General features: G+C 38.8%; 1 protein-coding gene across 4 annotated transcripts in view; it reads right to left on the bottom strand.

The window, feature by feature from the left end:
* The window catches only part of RIC1 (RIC1 homolog, RAB6A GEF complex partner 1), a 145,411-nt gene extending 131,835 nt beyond the window's left edge, over window positions 1-13,576 (bottom strand). For 3 of the 4 annotated variants that reach the window (XM_025423535.3, XM_025423536.3, XM_049092960.1), the window contains exon 1: window positions 13,211-13,575. In XM_025423535.3, the coding sequence (XP_025279320.1) occupies window positions 13,211-13,354 (144 nt within the window). In that variant the 5' untranslated portion in view covers window positions 13,355-13,575. Of the gene's footprint in view, window positions 1-13,210 lie in introns of all 4 variants that reach the window. The other variant, XM_025423538.3, reaches the window with a different exon arrangement.
* Window positions 13,577-13,765: the final 189 nt, after the last annotated feature.

The raw sequence follows: 13,765 nt of genomic DNA, 5'->3' as shown, positions 1-13,765 counted from the left end.
AAATCAGTCCACACAACAGGAAAATATACATTTTTGTCAAATGCACATGGAATATTCTCCAAGACAGACCATAAATTAGGCCACAAAACAAGTCTCAATAAACTTATAAAGACCGAAACAATCGAAGTATTTTTCCTGCTCACAACAGAATGAAACTAAAGACCAGCAGCAAAAAGAATACTGGAAAATCACAAATTATATGGAAATTAAGCAATACATTCTTAAACAACCAATGGGAGGGAAAGGAAAAAAAAAATCACAAGGAAAATCAGAAAATACCTTATGATAAATGAAAACACCACATAACCAAAATGTATGAGATGCAACAAAAGTAGTCCGTGCAAATGGGAAATGTACTATTGTTAATGGTTATATTAAGAAAGAAAAAGGTCTCAAATCAATCTTACTTCACACATCTTATGTGAATACAAAGAGAACATTTATCCCAAAGCTAGAGAAAGAAATAATAAAGATTAAAGAAGAGAAATAAAATGAAAAATGGAAAAACAGAGAAAAATCAAGGAAACCAAGAGTTGGTTCTTCAAAAAGATCAACAAAATTATGAAACCTTAGCTAGACTAAGGGGAAGAAAAAAAACACACTTAAATAACTAAACTCAGAAATGAGAAGGAAGACACTACTATGAACTGTATGCTAACAAATTAGATAACCTAGGTGAAATGGACAAATTTTTAAAAATACACAACCAAGACTTAATCTTAAAAAAAAAAAAAACAAATCTGAATAAACTTGTAATTAGTAAGAAGCCTGAATCAGTAATCAAAAACTTCCCAAAAAAGAAGAGCCCAGGACCATATGGCTAGTGGATTTTATCAACATTTAAAGGAAAATTAGCACCAATTCTTCTCTCAAACTCTTCCAAAAAACTGAGGTGAAAAAACTTAATAACCTATGAGGCAACATTACTCTGATACTAAAGAAAGACAAAGACACTACAAGAAAAGAAATAAAAGGCATCCAAATTGAAGAATAATAAAAATCTCTGTTCTCCAATTACATGATCTTATATGTAGAAAATTCTACAGATTCTACATACGACTGTTAGAAGTGATAAACTTAGCACAATTTCAGGATATAGTATCAATACACAAAGTCATCTGCATTTCTATGTAATAATGAACATCCAAAAATGAAATTAAGAAAACAATTCCACTTAGAATAGCATCAAAAAGAATATGGCAAACTTAGGATGAAGTGAAGTAAAACACTTGTACATTGAAAAACCACAAAAATGTTGCTGAAATAAATTAAAGATGCAAATATATGAAAAAGACCTGTGTTTGTAGTGATATTGAGATGTCAATACTACCCAGGACAATCTACAGTTCCAATGTAATACCTATCAAAATCTCAACAGCATTTTGGGGGAACCAGATGAAAATTCATCTTAAAAGTTAATGTGAAATCTCAAGGGATCTCAAATAGTCAAAACAATCTTGGGGGAAAAAAGTTGGAAGTCTCACATTTGATTCAAAACTTACTACAAAACTATGGTAATGAAAACACAGTACCATACAAGAATAAAGACTGACATATAGAGCAACAAAATACAAGAGAGCTCACGAATAAAGCCTTGTATGTATTGTTAAAAGATTTTTCATAAGGATACCAAGAACATTTAGTGGGGGAAAAGAATAGCCCAGCCCTTTCAATAAAAAGCATAGGGAAAAATGGACACCCACATGAAAAAATAAAATTTGACATAAAAATTAACTCAAAATATAGAGCATGGACCTAAAAATAAGAGGTAAAGCTGTAAAATTCTTAGAAGGAAACATAGGACAAAAACTTTAAGACATTTAATTTGGCAATGATAACATCATTTGCTATTACATATATGGGAATCAAAACCACAATGAAATACCACTTTGCATCCATCAAGATGGCTATCAACAACAACAACAACAAAAAAAAAAAACAGAAAAGAACAAGTGCTAGTGAAAATGTAGAGAAATTGGAACCCTTTTGCTTTGCTGGTGGGAATGTAAAATGGTGTAGCCACTGTGAAAAACGGTACGGCAATTTCTCAAAAAAATGTAGAATTACCATATAAACAAAGGACATGAGATATATAGAAAACAAAATATCAAAACAGCTAATATAAATCCAACCATGTCAGTAATTACATGTGAATGGACTAAACACTCGATCAAATGGCAAAGATTATAAGACTGGATTTGGGGGAGGGGGGGGGAAGCAAGATCTCAATATATGTTGTCCATACAAGACATACTTCAGATTCAAAGACATAATTTGTCTGTGAGGGTAAAAGGGGAAAAAAAAAAAGGTATGTTACACAAGTGGCAACCATAAGAGAACTGTAGTGGCAATATTATTCACAACGAAATACACTGTTTGAAAAGAAACATTAGTGGAGAGAGAATAATGATAAAAAGGTCAATACGGAAGGCAAATATAACCATTATAAATGTATACAAACCTAACTACGTGGCCCAAAAATATATGAAGCAAAAACCAACAGAACTGAAAGAGAAAACAATTCAACAATAGTGTTGGAGATTTCAATCTCCACTCTCAATAACTGACAGCTAGACAACATCAACAAGGATACAGAAGATCTGAATGACCATGTCAACAACTTTAACCTATCATTTAGAGAACACTGGGCCGACAACAATATTCCTTACACGTGTACATCACGTCAAACATTTTCTGACACAAAGTATGTGCTAATCCATAAAACAGGTCTTAACCTTAAAAGAATAAAATCATTCAAAGTACAGTCCCCAACCACAATGGAATTAACTTAGGAATCAATAACAAAGAATTTGAGAAATCCTCAAATATTTGGAAATTAAACCACATATTTGTAAATAACCCATGCAATGATTCAAATAAATGATTAAATTTTAGACACGATTAAATTTTAAAAGCTGAGCTGAAAATAAAATTGGTGCATATCAAATGCTGGGAGGAGATGAAGAGGCTGAGCATAAGAGATTTCTAGGGCAAGGAAAACATTCTACATGATATTACAATGACCAATACATGTCATTATACATTTGTCCAAAGCCACTGAACATACACAACACCAAACCCAAAGAAAATAATTTAAAAATCAACACAGAAATAAAAAATAGAAAACACAAATGAACAGCTTAGTAAAACCAAAAGTTGGTTCACTGAAAAGATCTATAAAATTGCTAAAATTTTACCTAAACGGATGAGAGGAATCCCTTGAGATTCCATATTAATTTTAGAATGGATTTTTATATTTCTACAAAAAAAAAAAAAAAAGCCACTGGAAACCATATTGAATCTGTTAATTGCTCTGGGTAGTACTGTCATCTTAATAATCTGTGAATATAAAAAAAAATAATAATAATTTGTGAATATGAGATGTCTTTCCATTTATTTATATCTCTAATTCCTTTCAGCAACAGTTTTATAGTTTTCAGCATATGTCTTTCATCTCCTTATTTAATCCTAAATTTTTAATTACTTTTGATGCTATTGTAAATAAAATCTTAACTTCATTTTTGGATGGGCACTGTTACTGCATAAGATATGCAACTGATTTCTGCAGGTTGATTTTGTGCCTTGCAATTCTGCTAAATTTATTAGTTCTAACTATAAAAAACTATGAGGGACATCCGGGTGGCTCAGTTGAGCATTCAACTCTTGGTTTTGGCTCAGACCATGATCTTAGGGTTGTGTAATCAGCCCCATATAGGGCTCCGTGCTCAGCACAGAGTCTGAGATTCTCTTTCTCTCCCCCTCTGCCCTTTTCTCCAGTTGCAAGTTCAAACTCTCATTCTCTGTCTAAAATAAATCTTAAGGGCAGCCCGGGTGGCTCAATGGTTTAGCGCCGCCTTCAACCCAGGGTGTGAGACCTGGAATCAAGTCCCACATCAGGCTCCCTGCATGGAGCCTGCTTCTCCCTTGGCCTGTGTCTCTACCTCTCTCTCTCTCTCTCTCTCTCTCCTTGGCCTGTGTCTCTGCCTCTCTATCTCTGTCACTCATGAATAAACAAAATCTTTTTTAAAAAATAGCTTTTTAAAATAAATCTTTTAAAAAGCCTATGAAAATAAATGTTTTGACAAGGTTGCAAAACATCAATATACAAATATCAATTTTGCATCTATATACTTATAACAATCTGAAAATGAAATTAATAATTATATCCATGAGAGCATCATAAAAGATAAATAAAATTACTTAGAAATTATGCTGAAAACTACAAAATACTAAGAAAATTTTTAAAATCTAAATGGAAAGATACTGCATAGCATGTTCATGAACTGGAATAGTCTATACCATTAAGATACCAATTCTCTCTATTCATCTATAGATTTGGTGCAAGCCCCTGAACATCCTTGATTTTTTATTTTGGGGTTTGTGGATTTTTTGGTAGAAATCGACAAGATAATCCTAAAATTTATACAGAAATGCAAAGGATCTAGAATAGTCAAAATAATTTTGAAAACAAAGCAGGACTTTTCCATCCAATTTCTAAACTTGCTACAGTGTGACGCTTGCATAATACACATACTGTTGAATAAAATAGAATAGAAAATTCAGAAATAACCCCTTAATATTAGTCAACTGATGTTTGACAAAGATGTCAATGCAAATCAATACTGAAGAGTCTTTCCAACAAATTGTGCTAAGACAACGGGATCTATGTTAAAAAAAAAAAAAAACAACTTAGATCTTTACAAACAAAATATCAACTCACAGTGGATGACAGACCTATGTATAAAAGCTTGGATTATAAAACTTTTAAAAGAAAACAGAAGATGCTATGACTTTGGACTGGCCAAAAGTTTTTTAGCATACAAAAAGCATAATCCATAAAAGAAAAAAAAAACTAGACTTAATGAAAGTTAAGCTTTTACTCTCCAGAAGACACCAAGAACCTGAAAATCCAGAACCCTTACAACTCACTAACGCAAAAACATTCCAATTAAAAAAGGAGGTAAGGGGAGTACCTAAACAGATATTTCATCAAATAAGATATACAAATAGCTAAAAAGCTTATGAAAAGATGCCAAACATTCTCAGTCATTAGGAAAGTACAAATTAAAGTCACAATGAGGTACCACTACAAACCCACTAAAACGATTCTAATACAAAAGACAATAGCAAGTGTTGAGAAGGATGTGGAGAAACAGCCCTTCATACTTTGCTAGTAGGGCTATAAAATGCTTATCACTACCATGCAATAGTTTGGCAGTTTCCGAAAAGCTAAAACATCAACTCACTATATGATCCAAAAGTTCCGTTCCTCGGTATCTCCCCACAAGAAATAATACACATCCTTGCAAAGACATATATACAGTTGTGTATAACAGCCTTACCCATAATGAGCCCAAAAAAGAAACAATCAAATATCCACCAACTGGTAAATGGATTTTCAAAATGTGGTGGAGCCACACACAATGAAATATTTGGCTATGAAAAGTAGTACCAGAAAAACATTTATGCTAAATAAAAGCCAGACACAGGAGACTACATGATATATCATTACCTTTATAGGACATTTCCAGAAAAGCCAAATCTAAAAGAACAAAAACGCCAATGGTTTCCTGGGGCTGGAGGGGGAGCAGAAGTTAAATGCAAATAGGCATGACACTTTCTGGGTTGCTATAAATGTCCTAATACTAGAGTGTGATGATGGTTGCACAACTCCATAAATTTACTAAGTATCAGAGTACATTTATAATATATTTATACAACACAATAAAGCTGTTAGAAAATTACACCACAGCAAATTCTACTATTATACCCACAGTAGTATTCAAGATCTCATATGTAAATTTATGTATGATTATGGACCTAAGGCAAATCACTTGGGAAGACAGGTTTATGATAAGAACTCAAAGCAATTATAACGAACTTAAAGGCAAGATACCTTGATTCTAACCAACTGATGGCTGATAGTCAATAAAATACTTTTAATTAAGTTACTCTCAGTTTGTGGCAAGTTTGAGTTCTAGACTATTTTTAAATACTTTTAAATTGTAAATTTATTCTAACTTGATAAATTGCATGTTTAGCCATAAGTACATTTTAACACAGTATTTACTTTACCACCCTTTTAAGTGACAATCACTGTACTATTTCATCATACAGTAAGGAAATAATTTTTCCAATTCTTCAATTTTGATTTAGGTAAAGGGTAAATCTCTGAGAGGTGCTAGTTTACCTCTTAATACCGCTCGTGTATCTGCTAACAGGTACTTTTAAGAAAAGGGTAAGAGCCTCTGGTAGGAATCTAGACTTTCATAACATTGGTTTCATTGTATTCCCTCATATAGTAACCCTGTTATCATCCAAGTGGTGCTAGCGTTCCATTTACTGTAAAAATATAAAGTATTTTGAAAGATAATTTCAAGTTTGAAAATTAGATTGGAAAAGTACTATAAGGATAGGGCAAAATTCATGAATGAGGCATGTGAAAGACCAAAATTCAAGAAACAGTGCTTCGATGATGTAAAGCACCTAGTTGACAATAACCTCAGAATGAATGTGTAATAGTGTAATATTGATCACATCAATGATTCACAAGCACCTAAAGATGGGTGAAATGTCTTTATTTAAATATTTATATGCTGCTTTTTTGTGTGACCACCCTTTTCACAAATCACTTCAATATAAACTCAGACTGGGAACCAGGAGTTTAACTGGTGGTTATAACTGCACAATAGTTTAAGTTTTGGTAAACTACAGAGGACCCTCAGCCACATACCACTTCTTTTTTTCCCCTAGCTTTATTGAATTATAACTGACATACAACACTGCATATGTTTAAGATGTACAACGCACTGTTTGATGTACTTACATCTTGCAAAATGACTGCCCACCAGTGCTAGCTAACACCTGCATCACATATTCATCATTACCATAGTGAGAACATTGAATATCTACTATTTTGGCAACTTTCAGGTATATAAAACGGTATTATGAACTATTCTCATTATGCTGTACATTAAATCCCCAGAACTGATTCACTGTACACCTGAAGTTTGTACTCATTGAACAACTCTTTTTTTTTGCCACACTTCTAGCCTCTGGTAAGCACTATTCAAGTCTGTCTCTGCGCTTGGTTTTTTTAGATTCCGCAAATAAGTGCCATGATACAGTACTTGTCTTTGTCTAACTTATTTTACTCAGCATAATGCCCTCAAGGTCCATCCACGTTGCTGCAAATGGAAAGCTATCCTTTTTTCTCATGGCTGAATAATATTCCATTGTCCATATACACACCATGTTTATCCATTCATCCACTGACACTTAGGTTGTTTCCGTATCTTGGCTACTGTGAATAACACATACTACTCTTTTCTAATATAATTGGACTGTGTGTAATTTTAAAAAGTATTTCATTCACTTTCACTTAAATAATTGTCTCTAAAATAATTTTTCTGAATTTAACTTGTAATTTAGTACTACCATTTTTTTTATTACATCTCAACATTTGAAAACCTCCCATTTATTTAACCTTTAAAAATTTCTGTGCATAGGATACCCTAAATTCATTATTTTAAAAATACTTACTAAGCATATGCTTTTTTGTACAAGGCATTATGGATAGTATAAAAGAAGATCATTTCTGACCTCAGGAAATTTATAATCTAATTAAAGAAATAAATCATCTGTGCAAAACTTATTCATACAAACATTAGTTCATCAAAAAAAAAAATTAACCTTTCTGGTAATGGTAAATAAAGAATGACTCATAGAGAAAGTAGAATTTCAACAGAAACTAAAGGATGGATAATATTCTGATAAGCAGAGACGAGGCAAGTGATCATTCCAAGAGGGCAGACTCTCTGATATCAAACTAAGGAGTTTGAACTTCATTCTTAACAAACAGTGAACCGTCAAAGACTTCTAAGCAGTGAGTTTACACGGATGGCTCTCTGGCGGCAGCCAGCAATAGAACAGAGTCGAGAAGGTATGAAATGGGAGAGTGGGAAAATGTAGGTACAAACTGAATGTCCTTTCTGAGGTCCACAGTTAACTATAGACCTAATCCCACAATGTGGCTTCTTTGAACATCTATCTCATTGTTCTCTATTATTAGCATATACCAACACGAACATAAGTTTCTAGTCAGGGTTACTCAAAGACACATAATTCAGGGATCCCTGGGTGGCTCAGGGGTTTAGCACCTGCCTTTGGCCCAGGGCGTGATCCTGGAGTCCCGGGATCGAGTCCCACATCGGCCTCCCTGCATGGAGCCTGCTTCTCCCTCTGCCTGTGTCTCTGCCTCTCTCTCTCTCTCTCTCTGTTTCTCATGAATAAATAAATAAATAAAATCTTTAAAAAAAAGAAAAGACACATAATTCCTAAGTCCAGTAATTATCTGCTTATTTCAGCTTTTTATTAGCAACCTTCACAGTGGTTAACTCACAAAATTTTCATTTATTATATTAATACACTAACATCTTTGGATAGAGTGTTTTGTTACATATAACATGCCCCTACATCTCTTTCATATATTGCCTATTTATGCTACCTTTCACAGAAGGTGTTCAAAAATACTTCCGGGGGTGGGGGGGGTTGGGGGGGGGGGACCGGAGTGGCTTAGTTGGTTAAGCATCTGCCTTTGGCTCAGGTCATGATCCTGGGATGGGGTACCCTGCCTAGCAGAGTCTGTTCCTCCCTCTCCCGCTCAAGGTCACTCTCAAATAAATCAATAAAATCTTTAAAAAAATACTTCTAAAGGTAATTTACATATATTAAATAATGACCTGGAAATTAAAATAAGACTAATTTAGAATTACAGCATTCAGGTATCACTTTGTGGTTCACATTTGTGGACTTTTGTATTCATAGTCCAGCAGTATATTAGAAAAATAATTCTAGGCTCTCTAGTACAGTACAAAACACAATCTCCAGGACACCCAAAAATGGGCCAGTCATAAAGCATAACATGATTTTAAAAGCAACTTCAATCCCAAAGCTGAAGCCAGTTCTTTTACAATACCCTTAACAGAAATACATTGTCAGATGCTCCACTGATTAAGTCATACCGCTACCAACCCAACCTAACATATATGTGCTAAACCATTTTTGAGCACCCTTTTTCGGGTTCTAAAATACATGGATGATCCCTGTTGTAAGCCTGTGAGCAGACTTAGAACTTCTAAGTAGAATCACAAAGTAGAGAAAACAAATTTACATCAACACTGAAAGCAAGTTATACCTTCACACTAAAATTGAAATAAAAAAGCAAAGTGAGTATCTGCAGAAAATTTTTTGTTTGTAAACATATCTAGGGGGCACGTGGATGGCGCAGTCAGTTAAGGATCAGACTTTTGATTTCAGCTCAGGTCATGGTCTCAGGATCCTGGAACTGAGCCCCATGCTGTTTTCATGCACCAGAGCAGGGAGTCTGCTTGGGATTCTCTCTCCCTATCCTTCTGCCCCTCCCCACACTTTTACCTGTGCATGATGCTCTCAAAAAACTCCTCTCTAGGGCAGCCCGAGTAGCTCAGCAGTTTAGCACTACCTTCAGCCCAGGGCGTGATCCGGGAGTCCCAGGATCGAATCCCACGTCGGGCTCCCTGCACGGAGCCTGCTTCTGCCTCTGCCTGTGTCTCTGCCTCTCTCTCTGTGGTTCTCATGAATAAATAAATAAAATCTTAAAAAAAAAAAAAAAAAAAAAAACTCATCTCTAAATAGCACTACATTTCTCAATTTAGGAATTAGGAAAGAATTTTAAAGAAGTATGAATCTAGAACACTAGTAGCAACTTGTAAAAGGTACAAAAAAGTTCACTAGAAGACCCATAAAATGTACACAAGCTGTCATTAGAGATTTTAATGTTTGCATAGTCTCATGACTAACCAACATTTTAAACATAGCAATTCTCTTGGACATTAAAAACAAAACAAAACAAAACAAAAAAAAAACAGCTTAGGCTATAAAATGCACATCTCTTCCACAAGGTAGTTTTCTTTTTAAAAAATTCATCCCTCCTAAGTGACTACCTCACTACAAGAGACCCAACAGAATTTCAAAGAAGCAAATCATGCTATATCCTCACCTCTTTGTGCCCAGTCTCTCCTTACCTTCAAATGCCCTCAAGCAACTTTTAAGACCTCAACTCCATAAAACCCTTTAGATCTTCAATGTTCACTTTATTCTATAAAATTACTTGTATGTACAATACTTCTTCAATAGCAAGGCTTTCGCGTTCTCATGTGAACGTTTTAAACCAATTCACTTTAAACTGGGCAGTAGTAACTGATAGCGCCTCAATTTTGCTACAGGTGTTTTCACTTTTAAAAGAAGTTTGTTAAAAAAATAAATAAATAAAAGAAGTTTGTTGGGGCAACCCAGGTGGCTCAGCGGTTTGGCGTCGCCTTCAGCCCAGGACCTGATCCTGGGGTCCCAGGATCAAGTCCCACATCGGGCTCTCTGCATGGAGCCTGCTTCTCCCCTCTGCCTGTGTCTCTCCCTCTCGCTCTCTTTCTCTCTCATGAATAAATAAATAAAATATTTAAAATAAAATAAAAGAAGTTTGTTGGGTATCCCTGGTGGCTCAGCGGTTGAGCACCTGCCTTTGGCCCAGGGTGTGATCCTGGAGACCCGGGATCAAGTCCCACATCGGGCTCCCTGCGTGGAGCCTGCTTCTCCCTCTGCCTGTGTCTCTGCCTCCCTCTGTGTCTCTCATGAATAAATAAATTTAAAAAATCTTTAAAAAAAATAAAAATAAAAATAAAAATAAATAAATAAATAAAAGAACTTTGTTGGGACACCTGGGTGGCTCAGTGGTTGAGCATCTGTCTTTGGTTCAGGGCGTGATCCCAGGGTCCTGGCATGGAGTCCAGAATCAGGATCCCTTCAAGGAGTCTGCTTCTCCCCTGTCTCTGCCTCTCTGTGTGTGTTTCTCATGAATAAATAAATAAAATCTTAAAGAAAAAAAAAAAGTTGTTAACCTAGATTGATTTTAACTTACATAGTTTCGGTAAGTTTAGAAATTTTAAAAAAAAATTTTTTTCAGACAATGAAAAAAGACATATTCCAAGAAGAGGAGATGGAGCTGGAGTATGGCACCTGTTCCCCAGTATCCCAGCTATATAATCACAGACCTTAAAATCATCTGATCCAATATGCGATTTTTAAAGTGATGACGGTGATGCCAGAGATCAAGGTTAACCATCAATAAAGCCCACGGTAACTTGCAACCTCCTCTAAGGTATTCCTGCATTCCATTTCACCTCACACCTGTGATTCCTGCGTCCTCAGACCTAACTTTGCATATTGGGTCTCAACCATAGGGACCCCAGGACTTCTATAGAAAGCAGGTATCTATCTACGTGTTGGATGGAAATTTAAAGGAAGGAGTATTGGGCAGACTGGGTGGCTCATTGGTTTAGCATCGCCTTTGGCCCAGGGCGTGATCCTGAAGACCTGGGATCAAGTCCCACATTGGGCTCCCAGCATGGAGCCTGCTTCTCCCTCAGTCTGTGTCTCTGCCTCTCTCTCTCTCTCTCTCTCTCTCATGAATAAATAAAATCTTTAAAAAAGAAAATAATAAAGGAAGGAGTAGGAGTTGTTTTAAATTCCGTGACTGTCTAATTTACATCGTATCTAACTTTTAAAGCAAAAAACAGATATCATTAATACAATATACCCAAAGTTGAGGCATATTTTTATTTCTTTTATACAGCAATAAAGTAATCTACAGGCTGCTGGTCTAGTCATCCCTCATATTAAGTTTAGCTCTGCCAAAACTTAAATTAGGTCTACCTTTTTAGGGATAAACTGTAGGCTGTTAGAGTGAAATTCATACTAAACTTCAGAAGACAATTCAACATTCAAGGTCTAATTATTTTTTCTGCATGTACTTTAAAGATAATCGTTATATACACGCAAGCAAATAAGAATTATTCTACGGGCTCCACATTGTAAATGAATTAGTATCTCATTTAAAGACTAAACGATGTACATTATTCAAAAATGAAATCAAGCACGAGACTGAACAGTCACACTGCTGGTTACATAACGACCTTTTGCTCTGGTAATAGGTCTAAAAATTAAATTCGGCCCAAGTTTAATGGCAAATACTCTTAATTTACAGCCTAGCTAGGACAGTCACATAAAAAAGATGCCACAAATATCTAAATTCCATCATCACTTCTACCAGGGCTATGAGAACAGTCAAGAACTTCATATAAACGATCCCTGGTCCGCTACAGACAATGGAGGGTTTTCACTAATTTAACTCTAGCGAGTAAAGCCGGTGTGCCACAGGGATGCGATGAAGCCAAGGTCACAACCTATTTCCACGCGGACAAGGCAGCTATAATAAGAGGAAAACTTCACTCTGACGTCGATTGGTACTGCCTTCTTTGGGGGTAGGAAAAAATAAGGGGAAAAAAACGTTCTTTTTTTTTTTTTTCTTAATCCTGTCGCTTTTATAGACTGACCTAGAGCGGCGTTCGCGGAAAATGGGGAGAATCCCACCCACCTCTTATTTTTGAAGTTTTTTTCCCCCCTCTTATGTACTCAGTAATTAGACGAATGAAAAAAAAAAAAAAAAAAAAAAAAAACACCAGGACTCGGCAGAAAGCAAACACAGAACTCAAGTTTCAGGCTTTTCCCCAAACCTTATTATTTCCAGGTGTTAAATAGCCGGGAGCGGCGCGGGCAGAAGTGAGCCCCACGTCCGCCGCCGCGAAGCCCCCGCCCGCCCCCCGCGATCCAAGCCCGCAGGAAGGGGGCGAGCCCGGGTGTGGGCAGGGGGTGCCTGGGGGCGCAGCGGGCGGCAGGGCCAGCGGACCTCCCGCGGGAATTCGCGAGCCCTCGTGGGCTGCAGCGGCCGCAACTAAGTTCTCGCGGGCCTGTGAGGTCCGGCCCGGCTGCAGGACCCGGGCCTGGAAAGCCAGCCGGGGCCGCCTGGGAATGCACGGCGGCCAGATTTCTATTTGTGGAAAGTTTAAACAAATTTGCCCCCGGGGCGGGGGGGGGGGCGGACGGCGAGATGGGGGAAGGGAGACGGGGGCCAGTCCGGGCTCGGCCGCGGGCGCGCGGGGTCCGCGGTGCGCGGCCGCCGCTCGGACGCGGGGAGGCGCACGGAGGGTGGAGGGTGGAGGGTGGAGGGTGGAGGGTCGGCCGCGCGCCGCCGCGGGACTCCCGGTGGAAGTTGAGGCGGGACCGTGCCCAGGCGCCGCGGAGGGAGCGGCGGGCGGCGGCGGGCGGCTCTACTTACTCGGCTGTACCAGATGCTGAGGCGGACCGGGGCCAGCACGGCGAAGAAAGTCCTCTGGGGGTCGGACTGGACGTGGACGGGCGCCTCGGCCGGGCTCCCCAGAGGGCACAGCAGCCTCTTGGGCCAGCCGCTCAGGAAATACATGGTCCGCGCCGAGCCGCCGCCGCCGCCGCGCCGCCCGGCGGCCCCCGGCCCGGTCCGTCACACTCCGCGGCCCGGGGCCGGACGCCCGCCTCCTTCACCGCCACCGGCCGAGTCGGCGGCGTCGGCAGCGGCAGCTCGGGGCATCTGCCCGCGGGCCGGGCCGGGCCGGGCCGCCGCGGAGCCGAGCGACGAAGGAACCCTCGGGCTGACGGGGCCCAGTGTGGGGGAGGCAGGGGGAGGGCGAGACGGGATGGGGAGGGGGCGGAGGAGCGCGGAGGCCCGCCCCGGCCCGGCCCCACCCCTTCCTCGGGCCGCACGGGCGTCACCACGCCGCGCCGCGTGGGTCGGGCCGGGGAGGCTACCGCGCGCACGCGCGGTGGAGCCTTCTCGCCTCCACCTCGCTCCGCGGCC

Source organism: Canis lupus, chromosome 1 (genome assembly GCF_003254725.2).
Source record: "Canis lupus dingo isolate Sandy chromosome 1, ASM325472v2, whole genome shotgun sequence".
In the NCBI taxonomy this organism is placed as follows: Eukaryota; Metazoa; Chordata; class Mammalia; order Carnivora; family Canidae; genus Canis; species Canis lupus.
The sequence above is the reverse complement of the archived record's forward strand: the minus strand, read 5'-3'. Positions and strand labels throughout refer to the sequence as shown.